This window comes from Lonchura striata, chromosome 14 (assembly GCF_046129695.1).
Source record: "Lonchura striata isolate bLonStr1 chromosome 14, bLonStr1.mat, whole genome shotgun sequence".
Taxonomy (NCBI): Eukaryota; Metazoa; Chordata; class Aves; order Passeriformes; family Estrildidae; genus Lonchura; species Lonchura striata.
This window is the reverse complement of record NC_134616.1, coordinates 15,643,595-15,667,638: the sequence shown is the minus strand read 5'-3', so window position 1 is coordinate 15,667,638 and position 24,044 is coordinate 15,643,595. Positions and strand designations below refer to the sequence as shown.

General features: G+C 48.5%; 1 protein-coding gene across 1 annotated transcript; it reads left to right on the top strand.

Annotated features, from left to right (window-relative positions):
• Nucleotides 1-5,464: 5,464 nt before the first annotated feature.
• LOC110477966 (SLAIN motif-containing protein-like) lies at nucleotides 5,465-22,759 on the top strand. The gene is made up of 7 exons (XM_077786573.1): nucleotides 5,465-6,161; nucleotides 14,243-14,376; nucleotides 18,797-18,937; nucleotides 19,500-19,817; nucleotides 20,608-20,745; nucleotides 20,825-21,134; nucleotides 21,749-22,759. The coding sequence occupies exons 1-7, from the start codon at nucleotides 5,482-5,484 to the stop codon at nucleotides 21,813-21,815; spliced, it is 1,788 nt and encodes a 595-aa protein (XP_077642699.1). The 5' UTR covers nucleotides 5,465-5,481; the 3' UTR covers nucleotides 21,816-22,759.
• Nucleotides 22,760-24,044: the final 1,285 nt, after the last annotated feature.

Sequence of the window (24,044 nt, the reverse complement as noted above, 5' to 3'; positions counted from 1 at the left end):
AATTCCTGCTGCCGCTTTCCTCGAGTTCTTTTCCCTCTCGCTGCCCCGTGGCCGTGGATGAGTTCAGCACCTGCTGGTTGATGCTGTCACCTGCACCAGATAAGAGTGATGGGAACGAGATAAGGCAAAGATAACATTTTCCAGAGGTGCTGAGCCCTCCAGCCTGGCTTTAGCTGCATGAAGAGTCCGAGTGCTCCCGAAGCTGGGAGTCAGGCACAGCTCCTCAGGTTCATCCCAGCTAACTGCCATGAGTCTCACCTGATGATATTTGTATTTCTTTCCCTTGTGCAGCCAGGCTGTGCGAGCTGGCACACAAACACCGGGAGCCTTAAACTCTAAATTTGGATTCTTGGGAGGATTTGAATTTAGTCCTTAGCAAAAGCCTATTTCTGTGTCTTTCACCCCCAAATTCAGCCTAGAAATAGCTTCTGCCTGATTTCCATTTGCTTTCTCCAGGATTCCAGGAGCACTTGCAAACTCTATTCTAATTGTGTGTCAGCTTTAATTCCCCTTCCTGCCTCTTCCCTGAGGATGCTGCAGCAGCACTTGTGGCTGCTGCCTGTTTGGGGAGATAAGTGTCCTTCCCCTGGTGTTTAACTTGGGCTCTGAGGGCAGGTGTCCTGTGCCAGAGCAGGGGCATCTCCATTCCCTCTCCTGACAAAGAGCTCTGCTCAGCTGAAATCACACTTTCCCCCCTCACCAGGGCTTTGCTGTAGATTATTCACAGCCCAAATGCTCCCTAACAACATTGAACTTCCAGCAGATGCTGCACTCAGTAAAATCAGAATTGTGTCATTTTAGCCCTTCACTCAGAGCTGAGAGGTTGGGAATGCTGAATAGTGAAACCTGAAAGTCAGGTGTTCTCAAAGGGTCCAGATGTAGTTTCCTCATGGAAAGCATTAGGAGCCATAGAACTAGAGAATCCTTAAAGTTCATCTATTTTAAAGTTCAAGGCAGGAACCAAGCTCCATCCAGCCTGGCCTTGGACACTTCCAGGGATCCAGGGGCAGCCACAGCTTCTCTGGGCTTCCCCATCCTCACAGCCAAGAATTGCTGAAAACCAAGCTTCTCCTAAAATCCTGTGATTACCCTGATCCCCCATGTGAATTTTTGTTTGTGTTGAGAGCAGCTGAAGGAGCTGGGAAAGGGGCTCAACCTGAAGGAAAGGAGACTAAGAAGGAACCTTCTGACTGTGTACAACTCCCTGACAGGAGAGGTTTTTCCGCTTAAAGACATGTATCACCCCAAAGGAACCTGCAGCTATTATAAAAATGTTATGCTTTATAACTTGTATTGATCTGAGCTTTGAAGAATTGCTGACCTACCCCCCGTGAATAAAAAACAAATGAATTATTCAAAGAGGCAAATCTTCCTGGTATTTGTGGAGAAAGGTCACCTACACACAGATTTTTTTTCCTACATGACGGATGAGGTCGTACATTTTCTTTCACAAAAAGGTCTTATTTCTCTTGGGATTCTGCTGCTTGTGGGGACGAATCTTGACCAGGTTATTTCACATTAAATCAAATAAATAAATATATAAAGGGTATGAAATGTGCTGGTGGTGACTGAGTGGAAGCAAACCCATCCTGGCACTCAGCTCCCATGGTGGCACAGGGATGTCTTCTTTTGGAAATCCCATCTTCTGCACAGACCAAACCTCCCTGGAGCATCTGAAAACTACCAACAGAGTGACAAAATCAACACTAGCCCAGCTGACACCAGGACAGACCTTGAGCAGTGTCAGTGCTGGATGTGGTGTTCAGGCCAACTGGTACAGAAAGGAGATTCTGCCCCCATAGCTCGTGGCCTTGGTGGCTGCAAACATCCAACACTTCTTATCAGGAGGTGCCAGAGGCTGTGTGTGGGTCCAACATGCACATTTGGGAGGAGCATGTCAAAGAATGCTGCTGGTTTTATTGTTGGTTGAGAAAAATGTCCCGAAGAGATGTTACACGCACCAAAGCTTTGGGAGATCCCAGATAAGCTGTATTTTGTGCATTTTTTTGGATCACATGCACAGGGAGAGACCCTTTCCCCCATCACTCATCTCTTCTTTACTCAGCCCTTTTCCCCTAATTAGCTCTTCTTCCTCCTTTCCCTTTTCCCTCACTTCCTCACCTTTCTCCCTCCTTCTCTTTCCTCCCCCTCGCTCTCATACCCCTTCACTCACACTCTTTCTGCCATCACTTTTCCCCATTCACCTTTTCCCCCTTGCAAACCTTTTCCCCTCATTGATCCCCACTCTTCACTCACCTCCTTCCCATCATCACTCCTTAATTTTCCCCATTCACCCCCTTTTTCCTCCTCTCACCCCTTCCCCCTCACTCACCCTCTTTCCCCCCTCACCTGCTCCATTTCCCTACAATTCCCTTTCCTCCTTCACCCATCCCATTCCGCTCTTTCACCCTCACTCGCCTCTTTCCCCTTAATTTCCCCCTTTCCCTCACATACCCCATTTCTGCTCACCCCTTTCCCCCTTTTAACCCTTTCTCCCCTCATGAATCCCCATTTCCCTCACCCATCCCTTTTCCCCCTCACTCACGTCCACACACCCCATTTCTGCTCACCCCTTTCCCCCTTTTAACCCTTTCTCCCCTCACGAATCCCCATTTCCTTCACCCATCCCTTTTCCCCCTCACTCACGTCCACACCCCCTCACTCCACTCACCTCCACGCCGTCGCTCCCCGTTTCCCCCCTCACCCACCCCCTTCTCCCCGCCATTTCCCCTGCCTCCCCTCACGCCCGTGCCCCGGCCGGGGCCGCGCGCTCCCCCCGGGCCGCTCCCCGCCCGGGCGGCCCCGCGCAGGCGCAGTGCCCCCATCCCCCGTCCCCACACAGGGGCGGGGGCGGCGCCTCCCGCCGTTCGCGGGCCGGGTGAGCCGCCGGAGAAAGGCGGCACCGGTACCGACCGGGCGGGCGCCCGCCCTCCGACCGTCCATCCATCCATCCATCCATCCATCCAGGTACCGTCCGAGGGTGGGGGGTGCCCGCCGCGCTCGGCTCTGCGCGGACCGGCCGCGCCCGTGCCCCCCGCGGGGGTCGCGCCCGCCGGTGCCGCACGGCGCGCACCCGCAGCGCGGCCATCAGAGCCCTCAGACCCTCAGCCCGTCCCTTGCCTCACCCCACCCCGGCCCTCGGAGCTGCTCAGAGCCTCCACACCCCCCCGCCATCACAGCCCCCCGGCCTCTCGGAGCCCTCTCGCAGCGCTCGTGGCCGTCACACCCCCCGCAGCCCCGTCGCAGCCCTTCCAGCCCCACGGCCATCGCTGCCCCGCAGAACCCCGCACGCCGTCACAGCCCCCCGCAGCCCCCTGTGCTTCTCGGAGCCCCCCAGAGCCTGCGCCCCCCATCACCTCCACGGCCATCACCGCCCCTGAGACCCCCCAACCGCATCGCAGCCCCTTCAGAGTCCCTTTGCTCGCCCTTGGCCGCCCCTGCGGGTCGCGGAGCCCTGCAGCCCCCGCGGCCGGGCAGCCCGGGGCGAGGGGACCGTTACCCTCGGTGAGGCACCCGGATGTCTGCTCGGCAAACTCCGAATTATTGTCTCCGACCCGCTCACGGCTGCCGCCTTTTTGCCTTCTTCTAAACGTGGTTTATTTCTTCCCCCCTCTCCTTCCCCCCCCCCCCCCCCCCCCCACCGTTACACAATAAAATTAACTTTCACAGGTTTGTATCTCTTCCCCCGCATGTCTTTGCTGGGGTTTTTTTTCTGGGTGGTTTTTAGGCGTAGTGGTTGTGGGGAAAGACTGAGCGCTTTTCAGCTGCTCTTCCCCCTCAACGTGTGTTTTTTCCTCACGTGAGGTTTCTTTGAGGCTCCTCACCCTTGAAAGAGAGCCGATTTTTTGGGTGACAGATCTCCTTAATTCGCTTCCTTGAGCCACTGTTTTGCTTGGACAGTGGAACTCCTAGAACTCTCCATGGTGCATCCTCCGAGTTGCTGAGCTTTGGGATATGTCTGGGAATCACACTGCTCCCTTCTGAGACCTCTTTGGAAATCACACCGTGCAGTTACCCGAGAGGATCCTGTGGGTTTGTAGGAGTGGGAATCCGTGCGAGGAGCTTTTTGAAGCTGGCACATGGGTGGGAATGGGATTGCTTGGTAACTCCACAGTAAATTTCCTTTGCGGTGCTGCTTACAGGCACGGGTTTGGAATACAGGTGGAAGGTGTGCTCTGTTCACTCACAGCTCTTCCTAAGGACTGTTTGTGTTTATTTATTAACTCAAGTGGAAATTGAAAATGTATATCTCGCAGATAGAGGACCAAAATAATAATAAGAAGAAAAAATCAGCTAAAAAAACCCAACAAAACAAAATGTATTTTTAAAGAAATGTACCCAGCTATTGCTGTTACAAGTGCCTAATTAATAGAGAGATGCTGAGGTACCTATGGGGGTGTCTGTTTGTAACCTTGCTTTGTGTGACACTTGAGTTTTTGTGCTTTCCTTTGCCTGCTGGCACTTAAAAACAAATGACATTTTCAGGCAGAAGAGGGAGGGGGAAGACCATCCACAGCCACAGGAAGTCAGGGTTTGATTTCAGTTGTAACAAGTGCATCAGTTTTTAAACTTTGAATTGGCTGTATTGACTCACTCCCTCTTCTGTCAGTCAGTTTGCCCTCCTCCAAAACAGAGAGGATTTCTGACTTCAAACCCATTTTACTGCTCCGTGTACTGTTAATTAAGGGATTTTCAGTACCAGGGTTTTTCATGAAGAGTCAGTTTGGAAATGAATGTGCCCCGTGAAACTGAGAATTCGCGTAAATCAGGTGGAGGGGGAAAGCAATGTTTGCTCATATTGTAAAACTAGTGTGAAATGCACTTTATGGTTTTTTGACTTAGTGGAGTATGTAATCTTAAGTTGGGATTTTTTTTTATTTTTCCCTGTTTACACCCCTCTCTTTTCAGTTGTAACAGGAAAATACACCAGTAAAAACGTTACTTAGTCTTTTTTTCATGTACCACAATACAGTAACTGCAGTTCCTGTTGTTGCTTTGGTATAAGGTGATACAGAAATCTTTCCAAGTTTTTTATGTTTTTCCAGGATAAGCCTGGTAATGAACAAAGGATGTTTTCACCATTTTCTTGACGCTGTTGTTGTCTGACGTCAGCACCTTGTTAATGATGTTTCCTGACTTTGCTCCTTCAGTGCTTTTCCCAAGTATTTTGTTGGTAAACAGATGGAAACTAAACTATTGGTGAGGGATTAAATCAGCTTCCTTCTATTAAATTCACTGATTCAGAACAGGTGCACATCCTTGCAGTTCAAAAAGAGGAATCCGTGGGCTTTGCAATTTTCAACCCTAACTTCAGTCATTCTTTTTGGATTTGGATGACGTTCACACACCTTCCACCCCAGTGTTAATTAGCCGATGCTTATAAAAGCCAGAATTTTCGGTGTCTAATTCCATTTACCTAAAACTCTGGTGGATCTCTGCTGTGTTTGCTGTGCTTTGCAGTGGGACCAGGCGCCCTGGAGGATGGTGGTGCCCGGGAATGCCCCCCTGATCCAGCAGGACCCTGCTCTGGAGCCAGCCCTGGGCAGAGACGCCCCGGAGCACTCGGCCATGGGCCCGGGCACGGAGCCCCCCGAGGACGTGGGCCCGGAGGTGCGGAAGCTGCGGGAGCTGGTCCGGAGGCTGGAGCTGGACAATCAGCACGCCAGGAGCAGGAGCAGCAGGACCCTGCTGGGGACAAACGTGCCAGGGGACATCCGTGCTGGGGTGGGTAACCACGAGCCCGGCCTCAACGGGATGGAGATCAACAACAGCATCAACGCCATCACCGAGCAGCAGGAATTGCAGCTGATGGCGGATCTGCACAGCCAGCTGAGCAAGATGAGGCAGGAGGAAGGAGAGAACAACTTCAAAAGAGCCCTGGATGCCCCAATGCAATACAGCTGCAACAGTGCCCCCGAGGAGGTGTCTCCCAATGGGGAGCAGAGCCACAGCAATGGCCAGTGTCCCTCACCTCTGGATACAAGTGACAGCTCTGAGCTCCTGGGCAGCCTGCTCATGGCAGGGATCCACGCCCCGGCTGCAATCCATGAACAGAATCTTGGTGAAAAGGGTGCAGATCTAGAGGGGCTTCCCAGTCACGCGGATCTGGATGAAGTCAAAGTGTTAGAACTGGAAAACTGCCCTGAAGAGGAGGATTGCTGGTAGGTACCCCCAGGCCTGGGGGAGAGGGACGTGCTGTGGTTAGGTGAGCAGTTCCTTTAAAGCTATAAACTGATTTCTGTACAGGACTTGGATTTTTAGCAGCAAAAATGCCGTTCTCATTAGTGACTGTTCTTATTTTTATGTCCATTGTGCCAAACCATTATTTTTTAAAAAATAAGTTTACCTGTAGGTGCTGTTTTTTCCCCTGCTTCCTTCCAGCCACTGCTGCAGCTTCCTTTCCCTCTAAGTTTATTTATATATAGCACATGCAGATGAATGAATAATGGAGCTTTTAAACCTTGAACACAACTGTCAAATACCATATTTTATTAACAGTTTTGTCAATAAGAATCCCTAGACCATCTGGAATTTGTGGCTTTTGCTAGGACCTGAGGAGATAAACCATTCCCAGCTCCTGAAGGCTGTTTCTTTCCAGTTAAGCACCTCTTTTGTTCAGAGACATGAACTGAACCAGATCAGTGATGTAATCCTTAACTGACCCGACTCTCTGGGACTCTCCCCTCCACCACCAGCCTTGTTTAGAACTTGTTTTATGAATCAGTAGGGAGGGCAAGGGAAATGTAGAGTTAAAAGCTGATTCCAGCTCCTGCAATAACTGGGACTTGAGATTTTACCCTGAACTGTTAATTTGTAAAACTTGGGAGGAAGAGCCTCAGGGCTCTGCAAATTGGGTTTCAAATTTGTGTAGCCAGATTAATCTGGCAGCAAGGACAGGGCTGCTGAACACAAACCAAACCTTCAGCTCCAAACATTCATTAGCTGTTAGAAGGGAAGGTAACGTTTTTGTTAATGGAGTGGAGCTCAATGAGGTCATGGCATTAGCTCCAGCTTGAATTTGAGGTTATATTTAAAACGTGATTTTTTTTTTTTTCCTTTGCAAGTGTACTTTTAAAACCCAAATACTGGTTCTAACTTGATCACGGGAACTCTTCAATATACCTAAACAGCATTTTGAGCAGATTTCTTATAAATAAATAAGGGAATATATTTAACAGGTTGAATATGGAAGACTAACTATTATTTCCGTGATAATGGAAGCAGCCAGGTTTATATTGACATTTATAGAGCCTGTGGCAGGGGAGAGTTCTCAAATTCTATTGAGTCTCAGAGGCTGAGATTTACCCAGGCAGGGTAAATCAGTACCAGTGAAATCAGGAGAGATTCTGTGCCCAGGAGTTCTGTTCTTTGACCTTTCCTTCAGTTCACAGAGAGTTGGTGGCTGGTAAGGCCCTTCTTTCCCAGGTACCCTTCACTCTGCACCTTGTAGGATCCTTGTGGGTTTGTTTTCCCTGTTTTCTTGCCAGATTTGGTTGGAACAGGGCAATCTGTGACAAAGAGGCCCCTGAGGAGCTGGGTAAGGGTGGTGATCCAGAGCACTTTTGCAAGTGCTGTTTCCATAAATTATCTTTGATTGTGCTGCATCACTTCCATCTGTTCCCTTTTCCTCTTGTCAAACAAACCTGCTGAAGCAGGAAGCTGCTTTTAGTGGTGGCTTCTTGTTCTGAAAGTGGGGAATTAATCCTGTGTACAATCAATAGTGCCTGTGTTCACTGCCAAATATCCCAAACTGTCTCCATAAATGCAGCCCCTGCAGGTGTTTGTGCTTTCCCACAGCAAGAACCAGTAAACTGCTTGGAGGGGAGGGAGGGTTTTCTTAAAACAAGTAGGAAAAAAAAAACAACACATACTCCTTAATTCTCTGTGAATTTAGGATCAGCTCTAACAAGGTGGCTTTGCTGATGGGGGAAGTACTTAGTGCTGCCTACATTGAACAAATCCAAAGGGACTAGCTGAGTGTACTGTGTATTTGCAATCATTTTTAAAATATTGTACATCCTTCTTCCCTGGAAGAAGGATGGAGTGGTCAGAGGGTTTCTTGCTGTTCTCTGCAGGTGCAGGTGGAGTCTCAATCCCTGCTCTATTTTGAAATGATTCTCTTTATTCAACTGGAAGTTGCAGAAGTTTCTGTGCAGCTCCCCTGGTTCAGCAGCTCCGAGGTTGTGTTTTGGAGCTGTGTTTGCAGCCACTGAGCTGTGTGAAACCCGAGGCAGAGCCCACTCCCAGCTGCTGTAACTCTGCCCTGGCCTGCCTGGCCTCTGCTGCTCCCTCAGCTCCCTTTCTCAAATAGCTGCTCAAAATTGTAAATATCCTAGAGACCAATCCCATGGAGCTGGGCTCTGGCACTGAGGAGCCCAGTGATGCTCACCTTGGACTCGAGCACAGGGCAGCTCCTGAGCTGTTTTGGGAAGACTTTCATCCAAATTCCCTCTCACCCAGGGAACAAACCCAGTCTGCTGCTGACAGCATTGCATTGGTTGTGTTCCCAGTGTTTGTCATTCTGGGGTTTTTCCATGAGGTGAGGAGACGAAGGAATCCCTGGCACTCAGGTGAATCCCTGAGTTGCTGCTCTCATTCCCAAACGTCTGTCTCAGCTGAAACTAGGTCATGCTGTCTTCTCCTCAGTGTTGTGTTGTCTCCTGCCTGAATCCGTGCTCAGCACAGCAAGTGGGGTGCCTGTGAATTGGTGTTTGTAGGGAGCAGGAGCGTGGCTTGCTCTCAGAAATGACACTGTGGGAGGTTCCTGGCTATGTGATTTCTCAGCCTTAGCTCTGTGTCCAGTGACCTTCTTCTATATTCATGGTTAAGTCTTTTAATTCAGTGTACTGGAGGAAATCATTGCTGCTTGTACCATCAGAGATAGGGAGAGAAATCCTGGAGAAGTTCCACCAAGTGAGGGTATGATGCTGCACAAAATCAAGGAATTTTACCAGTGCAGCACCTTCTGCCTCCAGCTTGAGGGAGAAGGTTACTTACAGAGTGTCTCTGTGTAATCCATTTATACCCTTCACAGGCTGTGTTGTAGCTTCCCTCTGATCTCTTCTGGTGACAGGGTGCTGCTGACAAGATCTACATGACTTGGAAACAGTGATTTGCAAGGTCTTGTTCTCTAAGACTGGTCATTTTATGAGGGATTTTTACCACTGTTGCATTAAATAATGAACAGGTGACTTCAAACCTTTCTTGACTGGTTTGAGGAGGGTGTTACCTGTTTGTGCTGGGTGACATCTGCCCTGCTGGGACAGTCTCTGGGTACAGGAGCTGCTTCAGAAGGCAGTGCAGCTCTGTGGGAGTGTCCCCAGCACCTCCCTCCGGGCAGAGCTGAAAGGCAGGACCTGCCTGGAGGTGACATCGCGTGCAGAGCTCAGCCTGGGAGGGGGAGCTGCCTCTGATGGCAGAGCCTGCCTTCCCCTGCCTCAGGTTGGGAACTGCTCCAGGCTGTGGCTCCTGTTCCTCACCTTTGTGTAGAATGAGGGGTGAGCAGGAAAATCCTCAGTGGCAGTGGCAGAGAGGTGGGGAGCAGGCTGGCCCTGCTGGCACGGGAGTGCTGGGTTGTGTGTGTGTGTGTGTGTGTGTGTGTGTGTGTGTGTGTGTGTGTGTGTGTGTGTGTGTGTGTTCACAGCATCACTGGAGCTGCACCCCAGCTGCCTTGTCATCGCTGTAAGGCTGCTGCCTGGGTCAGGAGATCCATTTAATGTGAGCTTTAGAGCTTCTCTGACTTGGGGACTGATTTTTGGTGTTTTGTTTGGCAGGATTAGTCCCTAAATTGACATGAGAAAGTGTCTTTGCAGTGTCATTTTTTCCTCTCTTTGCAATTTCTTGGGAATAAAGCTCAGACCTCTCCTTGGGCTAACAGCACAATGTTTTTGTGTGGAGTGTTCTCCACGGGATTTTTCCCATTTTCTCCTTTTATGTTTCTGTCATTTGAGAACCTGGATAGTATTGTTTCACTGTGGCTTTCTACTCCAGCCTTGTCTGTGTTAGGATTTCTGTTCAGCAGGAGTGTTTAGATTTGATATTAGCACAGCATAAAGCAGAGTACTAAATCTGGAAATCAACTCTCTGAAGTCTGATATGTAAAGGAAAGGAAAATGAATGTATTACCTGTTTGAGATCCATGCTTTGGAGAGGAATTTAGCTGCCCTTTAGCACTTGAAGGAGGTGTATCTCATAAGCCTGAATTGTTCTAAACACTTCCAGCTATTTGAGGACTCCTCCTCAAAGGTCTGCAAATCAGTGCAGTGTTTGCCATTTTTGGAGCTGCTGCAGACACTGGTGCCAAGTCCTTTGGAAGATGGATAATAACCCAAGCTGTGTCTTCAGAAATGGGCTTTGCTTTACACTCAGTTTAATTTCCTAATGCACTGGTTCTAGAGCCTTCTGCAGCCTGAATTCTGCTCTTAGGATTTATAGATTTCTGTTGCAAATACTCTGCCTGAGCAGGATCTAAAATTCTCAAGCTTTCACTCTTAGACCTGCTCTGATCAGTTTCTCAGTGTGAGGGTGCTTTTTCTTGGTGCATTGTGCAAGTTGAGAAAGTTGCTGTGTTTCCTGCATTCTTGGGGTTTGGGTTTTTTTAAAGCAGGCATTTCAAAATCCAGCAGTAGTGGCCATTGACTCCTGTAAATCCTTCTGTGACATTGATTCCATAAGGGAAATAGTATCTCTGGAATATTCCTTGGTTTTAGTGCTCTTGATTATGTCAGAATAAAGTGCAGAGTGTATCATAAATTTATTTGTGAATGGCTACAACTTAATAGAAGAAAAAAATCCTTGTGCCACTGGGTCCTTACCACAGATGTTTGTCACAAAATACTCTGTTTTGTGGGGTAAACACAAATGTTAGTAAGCAGAAACTAAAGATACTTTATTATTGAAGGGTTTCCTCTCAGAAGCTGAAGAAAATCTCATTTGTATTTAATAATTTATACAACAAACCCTCGATACATCAAACTGGGAATATTTGCCCAAATGTTTACTTTGTGCATTTTGTATGAGGCCTTGTAATTATCTAAATAAACTATTTTCATTTGCAATTTGACAAAAGAAAACATTCAGAGACATTTAGAGAGAACACCCAAACTGCTGAGCTGGAGGAGCAAACTGCAGGGTAAGGTTTGGTCCTGAGCAGGGCTGTGTTCAGCTCTGCCTGACTCTGGGGTTCAGTGAACCTGGCAAATCAAATGGCCTCAGAAGCTGAAAGTACCAGAAAGAAAAATTCTGAGTGTTTTTAAACAAAGCCACAAGTTTTTAACTTTTCACACCCCCCTTGTTCCAAGGTTTTAGCTCCCTGGATGTGAGGCTGGGTTAAGTCAGCCTCTGGTGGGTGATTCTTGTCCCTGGACTTTCCTGAGCCTAGGAGAAGGTGACTTCTGGCTCTTAATATGTCTAGAGAAAGATTCACGTTCAAATATTTGAACTGATGCTTTTAGTTTAGTGCTGTGCCAGCACCTTTGGAGAAGTCATGGTGTGAGCCCTTCCCAAAGCTCCTACAGAAGGAAAATGGCAACCCTGGTGCTGTGAATTCAAACCAGAATTCCTTTTTTTTTTTTTTTTTTTTTTTTTTTTAGCTAAGTTGCCTGTCAGTGCTCTGAGGAGTTGAGCTGTGTTTGCTTAATTGGGTTTGGGGAAATTGTGAGAGCTTCTCTTGCCAATGGACTTGTCAGCAGAAAACATCAGAGTCCTGTCCTCTGACAGAGCTCAGAGGACTCCACAGCTTTGCTCCATGTGGGAATGGCTCTGCCAAGCAACCAAGTGTTGCCATCCTCAGCTGGGATTCTCCTGATGGAAAAAGGGTGAGGAGCTGGGCAGAGCAACTGGAGCAGGGCAGGATTCTCTCCCTGAACCTGGAATATGTGCAGAGCAGCCTGCCCTGCCCTGAGGAGGCTGTTGGCCTCTTTTTTGTGTGATGGTTTTACTGCTCCTTTTGTGGTCTGAGCTGTACAATAAATCCAGGGAGAGGGAGCACTTTGCTTCCTGGGTTTGATTGGATTTGAGTGCTTGTAATGCTCATTTCTCCGTGGAGAAATGCAGCAGGATTGGCTGCAGGGTCTGCCCTGAGAGGTACCTTTGGAGACTCAGGAATATTTGCATTCATTCCTCAGCATTTATATTGTCAACAACAAATTAGCCTTTGGATTTTTTTTATTTGCATTTGGGTTTGTGTGAAGCTTGGTGGGTGGGGGAAGCTCCTGTGTGAGTTGTGACTAAAGAGGCTGAGTCTGTTCCCTGAAAAAGATTGCTCTGGCCACAGGCAGGGCTGGCAAATCATGAGTGGTGTTTCAGGAGGCAAAAATTAGGGAATAATGTCCTTCTGCAGGTAACAAATAGTATTTTGAGAGCTGTTGCATGCAGTGGTGCTCCATCTCATAGCCCCAAAACCAGCCAGGTCCAGGGAGTGTTGCTTTCTGCATTCTCTGTTTTCCCTGCCTGGGTTAGGCTTAGGGTCAGGGCAGTAGGTCACGCAGGCCTGTACAATATTTTAAATATCCCAGCTGTTTATGTTCTGTCTTGGCCAGGTGTTGGTGTTACAGCCTGACAGCTGAGAGTCCCACAGTGTTTCTCTGTATTTTAAACCTAGGTTTTCAGGAATGAGTGGGATAATGACTGTCATTCCTGCTGATTTACAGCAGTTTTGTTGTGGAAATCAGCGTTTCATGGCTTGGATCTCAGCTGGCTGTGAGAGAATGAGTAACTGGAGCAGAAAGGCTCAGTGTACCTTGCTGCAGGAGTGACAGAAGTTGGAGAGAGGAGGAAGCAACTGAAGCACAGACAGACATCTCTTCAAATCTTAACTCCACCCCTATGGTTACATTATGCTTAAATACTGGATTTTGGCCTGATGAAGGTGAAATCCTCTGGATGCGTCAGTGAGGCCAGCTTTGGGAACACCATAAATGCTCAGCTGTGGCTGTAGGGGTTTGCTGGTGACCAGGAGGGTTCTTTGTCACCTGGGAGCAGGTCCTGAGGTGAAGGAGCAGCAGGAGAGGGAGGTGCTGGTGGGAAAGCAGCACTTGTGTGATTGTTTGCATGGGAGAGCTCCTGGCTGGCCCAGGAGCTCCTGGAGCTGCTGCTGGGGATTTTCTGGCACAGAGGGAGCAGCTGAAGGCTGTGCCAGCAGCTCATCAGAGCCTCAGGAGAGGAGGAACCTGAGAGCCAAACCTGATGTCCACAAATCACAGAATCCCAGAAGGATTTGGGCTGCCTGGGGCCTTGAAGACCATCAGGTTCCAGAGGCAGGTCGAGGTCTCACTGCCTCTGCACCAGGGTGTTCTCCAAGTGACCTGCAAGAATTAAAACCAGTTTCACTTTAGGAAGTACAGAGGACTGATTTTTCTTTCCCCTTACAAGTTTTGAATATGTTGCTGAACAGCAAAAACATTAAAAAATAGGGAACTGCTTTTTGCTTTTAAAAATTCAAATGTAGGATGTGTAAATAAAATACTTGAGTTGTTTTTATAGCAAAGGCTCTTCCAGCTCTGACCTTTCCTCAGAGGGATGTTCTGCTTTGGAAATCTGGTGAAATTGTTGCTTTCCACCCAATCCCTTGTAAATAATCCAGGAGTTTAAGATGATTAAATCTGTCTATCCATAAGGCTAATCCTGGGTGTCCATGCAAAGCAATGGAGGTGTCAGAGATGTGGCAGACACTCAGGCTGGAGGAGAATTTATCTGACATTACAGGGAAGATAAGCACAGCCTTCTGCCTGTCTGGGAATGTCTGAATCCTGCAGTGAAGGGGTTTATCCCTGGAATCTGGGAATGCACCTTCAGGTGTCTCAGAGCTGCTGGGAGGACACAGCTGTGAGGACACATCCAGAGGGTTTTAAACAAAACCCACAACTCCTGGAAGGAGATCACCCTGCAGCTCAAGTTAGGAGTGCCTCACACCCTCACTGCCTCTGAGATGGGGGAGGTTTTGGAAGAGGGGAGTAGAGGAAGAGACAGGTGGGTATTCCAACAACTTCATTTCCAGCAGGGTTGCAACAGCCTAGGATGGCACGTTGCCTTGCACAGCCTGTAGGTTTCTCTGTGAAGCCATAGAATTTTCCTGTTATGGCAGTAAACTTTCTTCCCAAGTCATAATATGAGATTTAAATCTCAGTTTTTAAATTTGGGTAACTTGGTTCCTGATGGGTACACTCTAGCAAATGCCACTTTGGTAGCTGTATGCTTTGAATTAATGAGTGTTTCTTCCTGTCTCCTTTGAATCCTTGCAAAGGCTCTATGTGTCTCCGAGGAAATCCATGGATGAGAAAACAGCCTCTCCTCTGAAGTGGTGCCGGCAGGTGCTGGATAACCCCAGCCCCGAGATTGAGGCTGCCTGCAGAACCCTCATCAACAGGCTGGACCAAGGTAGGGCAGCTGCAGCCTCTGCTGCTCTGGGGTCCCTTGCAAATCTCATTCTAAGCAGGAAAATCGAGCTTAGTGTTGGCAGGCTCTTGAATTTTTAAGTTTTGTTAATATTTAAACAGTTTTAAATGTAAGAAATGTGTAGAGGAAAAAATGTGCTGCTGGGGAGTGGGGAGAAGGCCATGGAAAACTGTTCTTGCAGCTTCTTTCTGAAGAACTGCTCCTGGTGCTGAGTGTTCCTAATGGTGCTGATTCCTCCTCTGGATATCCTACTGGATATTCCTGCTGGATCTTCCCAACTGCTCTTACCTGGCTGAAAAAATTGTCTGCTGTTCAAAGCTTACAATAATGAAATATTAAACTTGAAGAAATTGTGTCACTTGGAAACCAGGTTTTTTCTCCATTTTATCATCCCCTAAAAGCACTTCCTGGTGGCTGTGGGCTGTGTTAATCCTGAGGGGAAATCCATGATTTCATCTGCCTGATGCAAAAACCTGGAATGTTGTGTGCAGTGGGTTCAGCCCTGATCTCAGGCAGTGTTCTGGGGCCTGGCTTTGGGGCTTTGCTTTTCCACCTGGGCTTTCAGTGGTGGAAGAGCTCTCACAACATGTGCAGTTCACAGGACAAAAATGAATTTTTTCTGCCCCTACCTCTGTCCTGCATCACCTGCAGTGCACCTGGTGCATATCCTGCCTGTGTCAGTTCCAATGGCCCCCAGGTTTGTGTAAAATGGGCTGGAGGTCCTGACAGACCCTGAGGGGTTGGAAAGGAATCAGTAAATATTTTTTACCTTCTCTAGATTCCCTCTCATCCAGCTCTCCTGGTCAGGACTTGCTGCAGCTGCAGGTTTATTGCAGAGATGTGCTGCAGTCTCCACTACCCAGTTGGACTTGGGAACCCTCAGACACAAAAGCTGTGTTTGCAGAAGTGACACTTCTGAGAGAATCACTGATTGGAAGTTCAGGGATATCCTTGAGCTGCTGGGATCCAACTCCAGCTGCCTCCCCATGTTGGTGTCTGAGGGTTTGTCTCCATGGGAATGCAGAAATTCTGATTTCAGTTTAACAATTCGAGCCCTGTGGTTTGGAGTCTGAGGTCACTGCTTTGGTGGTTGGTCTGGGTTATTTTAATTTTCATTCTAACAGTGTTTGGCACTGCTTGAGATCTTGAGCTTAACCTTGGCATTCCTGACTGGAGATAACCGAATAGACTCTGTGAACAAACTTCATTTGCTTTCATAAACCATCTGTGCTTAGAAATTGGAATGAAATCTATTTGATACCCTGCTTTCTCTCTGAAATGTATCAGGCTTCAGTTGTACTTAGTCTGACCTGGTAATATTTGTGGGAGAAATAAAAAAAGAAAACTTAATATGGTGAATCTTCATTATATTCTTAGCTGATATTCTCACAATAGGGAGAACTGAGTTCTGTGGGCAGTTCAGCAGCCCTTTGAGTATCTCCAGATCATGGTGTGAGTAATTTCCTCAATGTTGTAGCTGCTCATTTCCACCTCCAGTAAAAGTGAGGGCACTTGGTTTTGCCACCTGCCTTATTTTGGTTCGTTTATTAACATGTGAGTGTGTGTGAGCTGAACAAATTTAATTCAAAGAGTTGTTTTTTATATGGGGTTGGCATAGTTTCTGTGGTTTAATACTGTCTTGGTTCCATCACAAAAATTCAGAATAACACACTTGTAACACAAAGTTCAGTGAGCTCTCTAAAATGAGGGGGCAGATAGTGATGGAAATAGTCATCCACCCAGCACTGGAACTTTGTGAAATGTATGGCTTCTTCAAAACTGAGCTTGTCAGGAGTTACTCGTGGAACTCTTCAGAAGGGACAGAAGCAGTTAAAGGACACGAGTGGGGGACTGGGCATTGCTGTGCTCAGCGTGGCAGGGAGCACCAAGTGCCTCTGCTGCAGAATTTAATTCTGGTTGATACCTCTGTATCTTGATCTTGCTCTCTGTTTCCAAAATAATTTGCTAACCTTTGTGGCTTTTTTGTATTTTTCCTTCTAGCCAGTAGATGGAAAAACCTGTATTGCAGCCCCCTGGCATCTCCCAGCGCACATAACCTGAATTCCGAGGCAGGCTCCTGTAGCAATGCACTAAACTCTCCTGGGCACCTCAAATCGACTAACAAAGCACTACTAACCTGTGGCAGCTCAGGTATGGCATGGCACTGCAGCACTGGGCTCTTGAAAATGCAAGGAGAGTTAGGGACTGGCACAGGGAAAAGTTCTCATGGCCACTTGTGGTGTTTTCCCCTTTTCATTTGCTCTCTTCCTCACCCAGGTTTCATTTGTGTGGGAGAAAACCTCCTTGCATTCTATATGTCCTGTAGTTATTTCTTGGTTTGGGTTTCTCTACTTTTTCTCTCTCTGTATATATTTTTATAAATGGTACTAATTTTAAGTGGCTTAAAATAGAAAACACCTGTTGGGGCAAAAATATATCACTCTTGAATAATGTTGTAGTCTGTAGACGTGATCTTTATAGAGTCACTTGGATTCAGTTTTCTGGGGAGGGTTTCTCTTGGGAATATCGATTAATGCAGGGAACAAAAAGCTGCCAAAGTCTCCAGGGTAAAGCCTCCAATTGCCTGAGTGGGCAACTAAGACAAAATACTAAAAGTTTTCCTTTAGCCATAATCATGTGTGGAGAAGATTCCCTGCCTTAGAGGCAGCTCAGCCACAACTCTTGTTACAGTCTGATAATGAAGCTCCTCCAAAATGCTGTGGCCTGCGGCCTCCCTGTGCCTGAGGAGGCAGGAACACTCTTCCAGGAGCTCCATTTGTTATCCTTGCTGCAGTTCCTGCTGTTCCCAACACAAAGGCTTTCCCTCTTGGCTCTGTTATCAAAGAACTCTTCCTTATTTGTTTGTTTTGTGTGGAATTGCTAAACCCTACTTTGCATGTTCCAAAACACAAAGCATGTTTAACAGTCTCTGCCTCCAAACTTGATGTTAAATGAATTTTTTTCCCTCTGAAAAAAGAAGGGTTGCCTGTGGCTGTTTTCACAGGTGCAGGTCTGGTTTTGAGGTCTGTTTTTCTGCTATAAATAGAAATTAACACTTATCTCTGTTTTGCAAACAAAAGGATGCACGTAGGACTGAGGATTTTTGCCAGCTGAGCTCTGTAGGGAAACATCTCTAAGGCAATTTCTTATCTCTCAAATGAGGCTGGGGGGCAGTCCAGGTGTCTGGGAACCTTTTCACCCAGAAGCAGCTCCTGATGAGTAAAACCAAAGTGTCTTTGGCTTCTGCAAATGTTCTGGGTGGGAGGGCAGGGCCAGGACAGGCTCTGTCTTTTTGGAGCATCATGAGTTCACTTAATCTCAGGTGCCTCTTCCCTGTGCCTTGTGCAAGTGCTAAGATGAGTTTAAAGTTTCCTGTCAACCTGACTGACTCAAATCTTATTTCCAAGAAAAAACAGCTTTCATACCCTTCAAATGGAAAATGTTTAACAGTGACTTCCCTTGAAAACCAAACCAACCCCTTTGACAAAGCCCAGATGTGGTTTCTGTTTGAAAAACATCATCAGCTCAGCTTTACTGATGGAAGAAGGAGCAGTTTTTCCCCTTCCTTGGCTATTTTTAACTAGACCTTCAATCTGAAATGCAACAGCCAAATTAAACAAAGTTGGATTGGGAGTTTTGCCCTTTAGAAAGCTGATCTCAAGGTCCAGCTGGATTTTTAATCAATGTTGAAGGTGCTGTTAATTACAGCAGGAAACCTGTGCTTGTTCATTCCACCACATCCTACAGGTGCAAACCCTGCTCAGGATGGATTTATTTCAACTTTTACAGTCTTTTCCTGACTCGGAAGGAAAGAAATGGGATTTTATAATGGAATATCTTGACTTGGAGTATGTATTTGTGCAGCATAGACCCAGCTGCACCTTTAAGGTATAGCCACACTTCTGTCACTGTATTATTTCAGCATCCTGAAGCTCACAGTATTCCTGCCATGTTCTGAGAAGATCTGAAGGCAGGGCACCTCCTGAATACTCAACAGTGATGTTAAAATAAACCATTTGCCAGCAAAGCTGAGCAGCCCGTTCCAACTGTGATCAAACTTAGCCAGGCAGGAAAAAGCAGCAGGTTCCCAACATGATTTCTTCAACCAGCTTGGAAGAGAAGTAACTGCTGACATGGAAAACCCAGGTGTGAAGTTCAGGTGTAAAATGAATTTCTTACATGAGCACTGACCAAGCTGCTTCCTGCCAGTCAGCCTCACATTTCTTCTTTGAAAAGCACCTGAAAACAGCAGGTTAAAAACTGAGCATTGGAATTTCTAAATTTTTATTTCTCAGAGCTGGACCTGAAGTTCCCACCTGCACTGCTGAATTCCTGGGACAGATCCCTGCTGCTCTTGGTGGGCTTGTGAGTGTCTGACTGGGCTTGTGTCCCTCTCCCCCAGGGTACCTGAGCATGCACTCGGCCCTGAGCTCCCAGTCCTCGGTGGACAGCGAGCTGAGCACCTCGGATGACTCCATCTCCATGGGCTACAAACTGCAGGACCTCACTGATGTCCAGGTCATGGCACGGCTGCAGGAAGAAAGTAAGTTTTGTTTGTTTGTTTTGGGCAGTTGGGTTTTTTTGGGGGGGTTTTATTTGGTTTGGTTTTGTTGTTTTTTTGGGTATTCTTTAAGTTGCTTATATATTGTCAGGCAGGAAAACTTCAATAAAGGCATAGGCTGGTGAGGAGCTGTAAATAACCCAGGTGCCACTCAGGCAGGTGTGTTTTCATGGGGGACAGACTTGAAGTCTTTGTTTCCAGCTTTGAAATGCTGGTGGGTGCAGAGTGAATTAAACTAAAAGATTTAACCTCTAAATGAGACTCCCATACCTGTAAATTAGACTCCTAATATCTACTTAATCTGTTGAAGCTTGGTAGCAATGTTCACAATCTCAGGTGAGATTAGGGAGCACTGCAGGTCCCCTGAATGCTAATTGTGCTGTAATTAAGCAGTGCTGATGCAGGTGATGCTGTTCCTGACGATGGATTCCGGGGAGAACAGATGTTAACCTGACTCTCCTTCCAGTGTGAAACAAATCCCTACCAAAGCATTGCTTTGGGATTTGGGGTGTGTTGCTGGAATTCGTGTCCCCCGTGTCCCCAGGCCTGCGGCAGGACTGCGCCTCCAGCTCCGCCTCCGTGTCCCGCCGCAGCTCCAGCGCCTCCCTGCACTCGCTGCGCCGCGGCACCTACAGCGACCAGGAATTCGACACCTACAGCCTGGAGGACGAGGACGACTGCGACTGCTCGCTGTCCTTGCGCAGCGCCCACCGCTACTCGCCGTCCCCGCTGAGCTCCCCGCGCTGCCAGTCGCCCTCGTCGGGCGCGGAGCTGGGCAGGGCCGCGGCGTCGCGGCTGCGCGCCCCGCGCAGGGCGGTGCAGAGCCCCATGCAGGAGCGCCTCAAGTACGCCAACAGCGAAGGTAAGGGCGATCTGAGCCAGGGAAGAGGCTTCTGGCACACACGGATCCCCCTGCAGGGCTCTGGGCTTGGGGGCCTGCAGTGCTGCTGGGCAGGAAGGGAGCTGGCGGTGCTGGGTGTGGGCCAGCGCGTGCCCAGGGGTCAAGGCCAAGGGACACAGGGGCTGGACGGAGTGTAGGATGGCCACAGGACCATGGTAGGGATTGTTCCCAGTGCTGGGCACACCTCGAGTGCTGTGTGGAGTTCTGAGCCACTCACTGCAAAAAGGACATTGAGGGGCTGAAGTGTGGCCAGAGAATGGAGTGGGCTGGAGCACCAGAAGTGGCTGAGAGAGCTGCAGTAGTTCAATCTGGAGAAGAGCAGGCTCAGAGGAGACCTTACTGCTCTCTGCAACTCCTGACGGGAGGGTGCAGCCAGGTGGGCGTTGGTCTCTTCTGCCCTATCCCAAGTGAAAGGACAAAGAGGAAATGCCTCAGGTTGCACCAGGGGAGCTCCAGGTTAGGTGTTAGAAACAATTGGTTCCCCGAAGAAGTGGTCAGGCCTTGGAATGAGTTGCCCAGGGAGGTGGTGGAGTCACAATCTCTGTGTGGCTTAGGGGTGATCATGGTGGTGCTGAGTTGATGGGATGGTCTTGAAGGTCTCTTCCAACCTCCTTATCCTGTGATTTCAAAATCACTGCTGTTTACTGGAAGCTACGAACCAGCTACAGACTGCTCTGCTTTTAAGTGCATGGGATTTTCCAGAGAGCCTTTTAGCAGCAGCAGCAGGGGCTGAGGCTGTGTTTGCTTTCAGAGGAGCTGAGGCACAGCATGCCCAACCTGGCCCGCAGCAGCCTGCGCGCGCTCGAGGCCGTGCGGAGCAGCCGCAGCCTGGAGTCTGACCTGCAGGTGCCCAGCAGCCGCATCCCCAGGACTCAGCAGCGGTCAGCAGGTCAGTGCCACACCTCCCACACACCTCCATTCCCTTCTCCCCTTAGCCAGCCCTCAGAGGTGCCCTTGTGTCCCTGCAGGTCTGACTCCCAGCAAGCTCAGGTATTCCTCGGGGGCCGCGCAGTCCCAGCTCACGGGGCGCCAGCCCGGGAAGGTGGCCCCGGGAGCCAGCTCCCTGCTGCCCGGCAGGCAGGTGGGGAAGCCCTGCAGCTACACGGCTCCTGTCCCCCCAGTCCGCAAGCCACAGCTCCACACGGGCACTCCCAGCAGCAGTTGCACTTCCAGGACCACCACCATGGTCACTGTGGCCAAACCCTCTGCCCTGAAAGCACGGCCGGGTGTGGCAGGGGTGGCCGTGCCCAAGGGAAAGGCAACGCCCCCATCCAGGAGGTGAGTGGCGCTTCAGACCTCTTTGGCATTGTGGTAACTTCATGGCATGTTTGGTGGGAGAAAGCAGAGCATGGGGGTGGTGTCACAACACTTACAGTTTTTGTTCTTGTTGCTTGTTTTTTAACTGTTGTGCTACAATTCATTATTGAGGGAAATTAAATTGATCCAGATATATGACATGACTTATATCAGACTAGTAAGCAACCAGTGCTTGTTAATCTTTTTTGTCCCATTGGAGCCTTACTTTGAAATGTATCTACTTACTTTAAAAATGTCCTTTTTCATGTTTCTAATATCCTAATTGATACCATACTCTACATGCCTGATTATTTTTCATGTGTTCAATTATATTTTTATGGAAAAATATTTATTTTGGACTCAGTCATGGGCTGAAGTCACAAAAGTGTTAATTTAGCAGATACCAGTGTTTAAGCATCCAGTAACAGCCACTGAATTTCCTTAAAGTGCCTCAAGTTGGTGTTTGCTGATGCTCAGGGTGTGACAGCAGCACTTCACCCATGGCAGGGGGATGTTGGTAACCCAAACCCCAAACCTGTGTCCATTACAGGGCTTTTCCTAGAGCTGTCCCTGATGTGTTGTTTTGTCCCCCCCAGGTTCCTCCAGGCAGCACAGACCCCCCAGGCCCCCGAGGATGACTCCTGGAAGGATGGGTGCTACTGACAGCCCAGAACACCTCTGTGGAGCAGATCCCAGCTGGCTGGGCATGACCTCACTGGAAAAGGCCCCGAGCCCCTGTCCCTGCAGACTGCTGTACATATCCCTCATTCTGTGCTCTCCACACCTCCCACCTCCCTCTGCTCTGCCAGGAGCTGGGGCTCACAGCTCCCACCCTCCACTGAAACCTGAGTCTTCCCAGGAAGACTGGAAAAGCCTTATTTCATCCACACCCCAGCTGCAGCCCTGGGGAAGGTCTGTCACCATCCCCTCCCAGGGATGCTGCAGGGCTGGGGGTGTCCTCTCTGTGCCAGAAGCAGCTCTGAGCTGGTGCTGTGGCAGAGCTCGTAGAGAGTAGAAACAGTGACATAGGTGTTAGATTTGAGAGTTTTTAAACCCAACCTGATGTACTCTAATATTTGTCTGGAATTCAACTGGGTTTGGTTTGTTGGTTTTTTTTACTTCTGTATAGAATGTATTTCTGCTACTTTTTATTGTTTGGTCTAGAGCTGCAGCAGGTTTTTATAACTGTAGAACACTGAGCTGTTGTATCCAGGTGTCAGCACAGGTCATGAGGAGCAGTACACAATATTTGTGTGGGGTGTGAACAGGCAGGGACAGGGACACCACTTAAAAACTGCTGGGCACCAGCACCTTACCTCAGCTGAGCGAGCTCAACACCACTTAAGAGAAAACTTTTTAAAAAATCCCCTCCCCTCACAGCTTTGTCTTGAAGTGTTGGAGGATCTCAGCTGGTTCCCAACTGCCCTGACTTTTGTAGAAGTTTTCTACTGTCTCTTAGGGATTCTGTTCCAGTGTCCTTTTCCTCAGCAAGTGCTGGATGCTACAAATACAGTCTTAGTCCAGGAAATATGCACTGATAGCAATGTTCTCCCTGCCATCAATGTGACTTTGATAGTGTAGTTTAATAAAATGTTATGGTGCTGAAATGAATTTGCTTTATTCCAACAGTGAGTTTTGTGCCACGAATGAGGCTTCTCCTGACAGAAGAGAGCTCTGCGAGGACAAACAGGGCTCCAATAAAGTCTGGTAGGGTGCAAGGAGTGAGATTTAACTTTAATTCCTCAGAGATCAGAAGGACAAGGCACTCAGTGTGTGCAATTTCTGAAGCATCCGCATGTGGCCTGAGCAGAACCAAAGGCAGGAAGCACCACAGGGGAAGTTCCTGCACCACAGGGATCTCTTGTGATCCAGGAAAAGAGGAAGGGACAGTTTGCCCACAGTGCTGTGAGGGGCCCAGGAGTGTTCTGTGCCAGCACCCAGCCTCTGCCAGGCCAGGGCTGGCACCAGCAGCACTCACAGGGCAGAGAAGGGGCCCGGGAGCCTCAGCTGGAGCTGCAGCTTTGTCCCTGGCTGTCACTCCCACCCTGATAAAGCTCCACGAGGTCCCAGCACTGCCCTGTTGAGGCTCTCCCCTCATCCAGAACATTCTTTTCTGAGACCTCTCCCTGCTGGCACAGCTGGACCCTGCTCACATTGATCTTCCCAGGGCACAGAAAGGTAAAAGAGTAGCAACGTGTCTGATTTCTCTATTACTGGAGAGCTCTGTTGCCTTTCCTGTGCCCCATATCCCAAAGGGGATTTTCCAGGCACTACCTTCCTCCACCCACCTGAGTCAAGAGCTGCTGCTCTTCCATGGACATGCAATAGCAGGTTGAAGAACAGAAACTTCTGAAAATGTCAGATATTAACTAGCTGAAGGCTACATCCTCAGGCAGGTGGGATTGTTTCCACGTTTTCCAGCCTAGCTGGCTGTGGAGATGCAGCTAGATACAGTTCCAGGCTGAACAGAGCAGCAGGAAGGTGCTGAGGTTGGATTTTGCTGGGATTCCCAGGTGTTTCCAGTACAAACCTGATGCTGACAGGCACTTGGGAGAGGCTGTCCCACTTCAGCAGGGAACAGAGCACAGCTCTGACAGAACCATCACACTCAGAGCAGTTAATTTAATTTTAACCTTTTGTTTTTCTGAGCTGTTCTCACACCAAGTGATCTCACTTCAGTTCCCAGTATTCTCTATCATCCATGTCCTGGCTGATACCATTAAAATGCAGTTTTGCCTCAAACTGAGATAACAATCAACAACTTCCAACAATTTCTGCAAGTCCAAGAGGAAATCCAACTCCCTCATCCCGAAGCATGAGCCTGCTTCCAAAACCTCCCCCTGCATCAGCATGGAGCATTCCCAAGGTAGGTGTTCCACAGAACTATGGAAC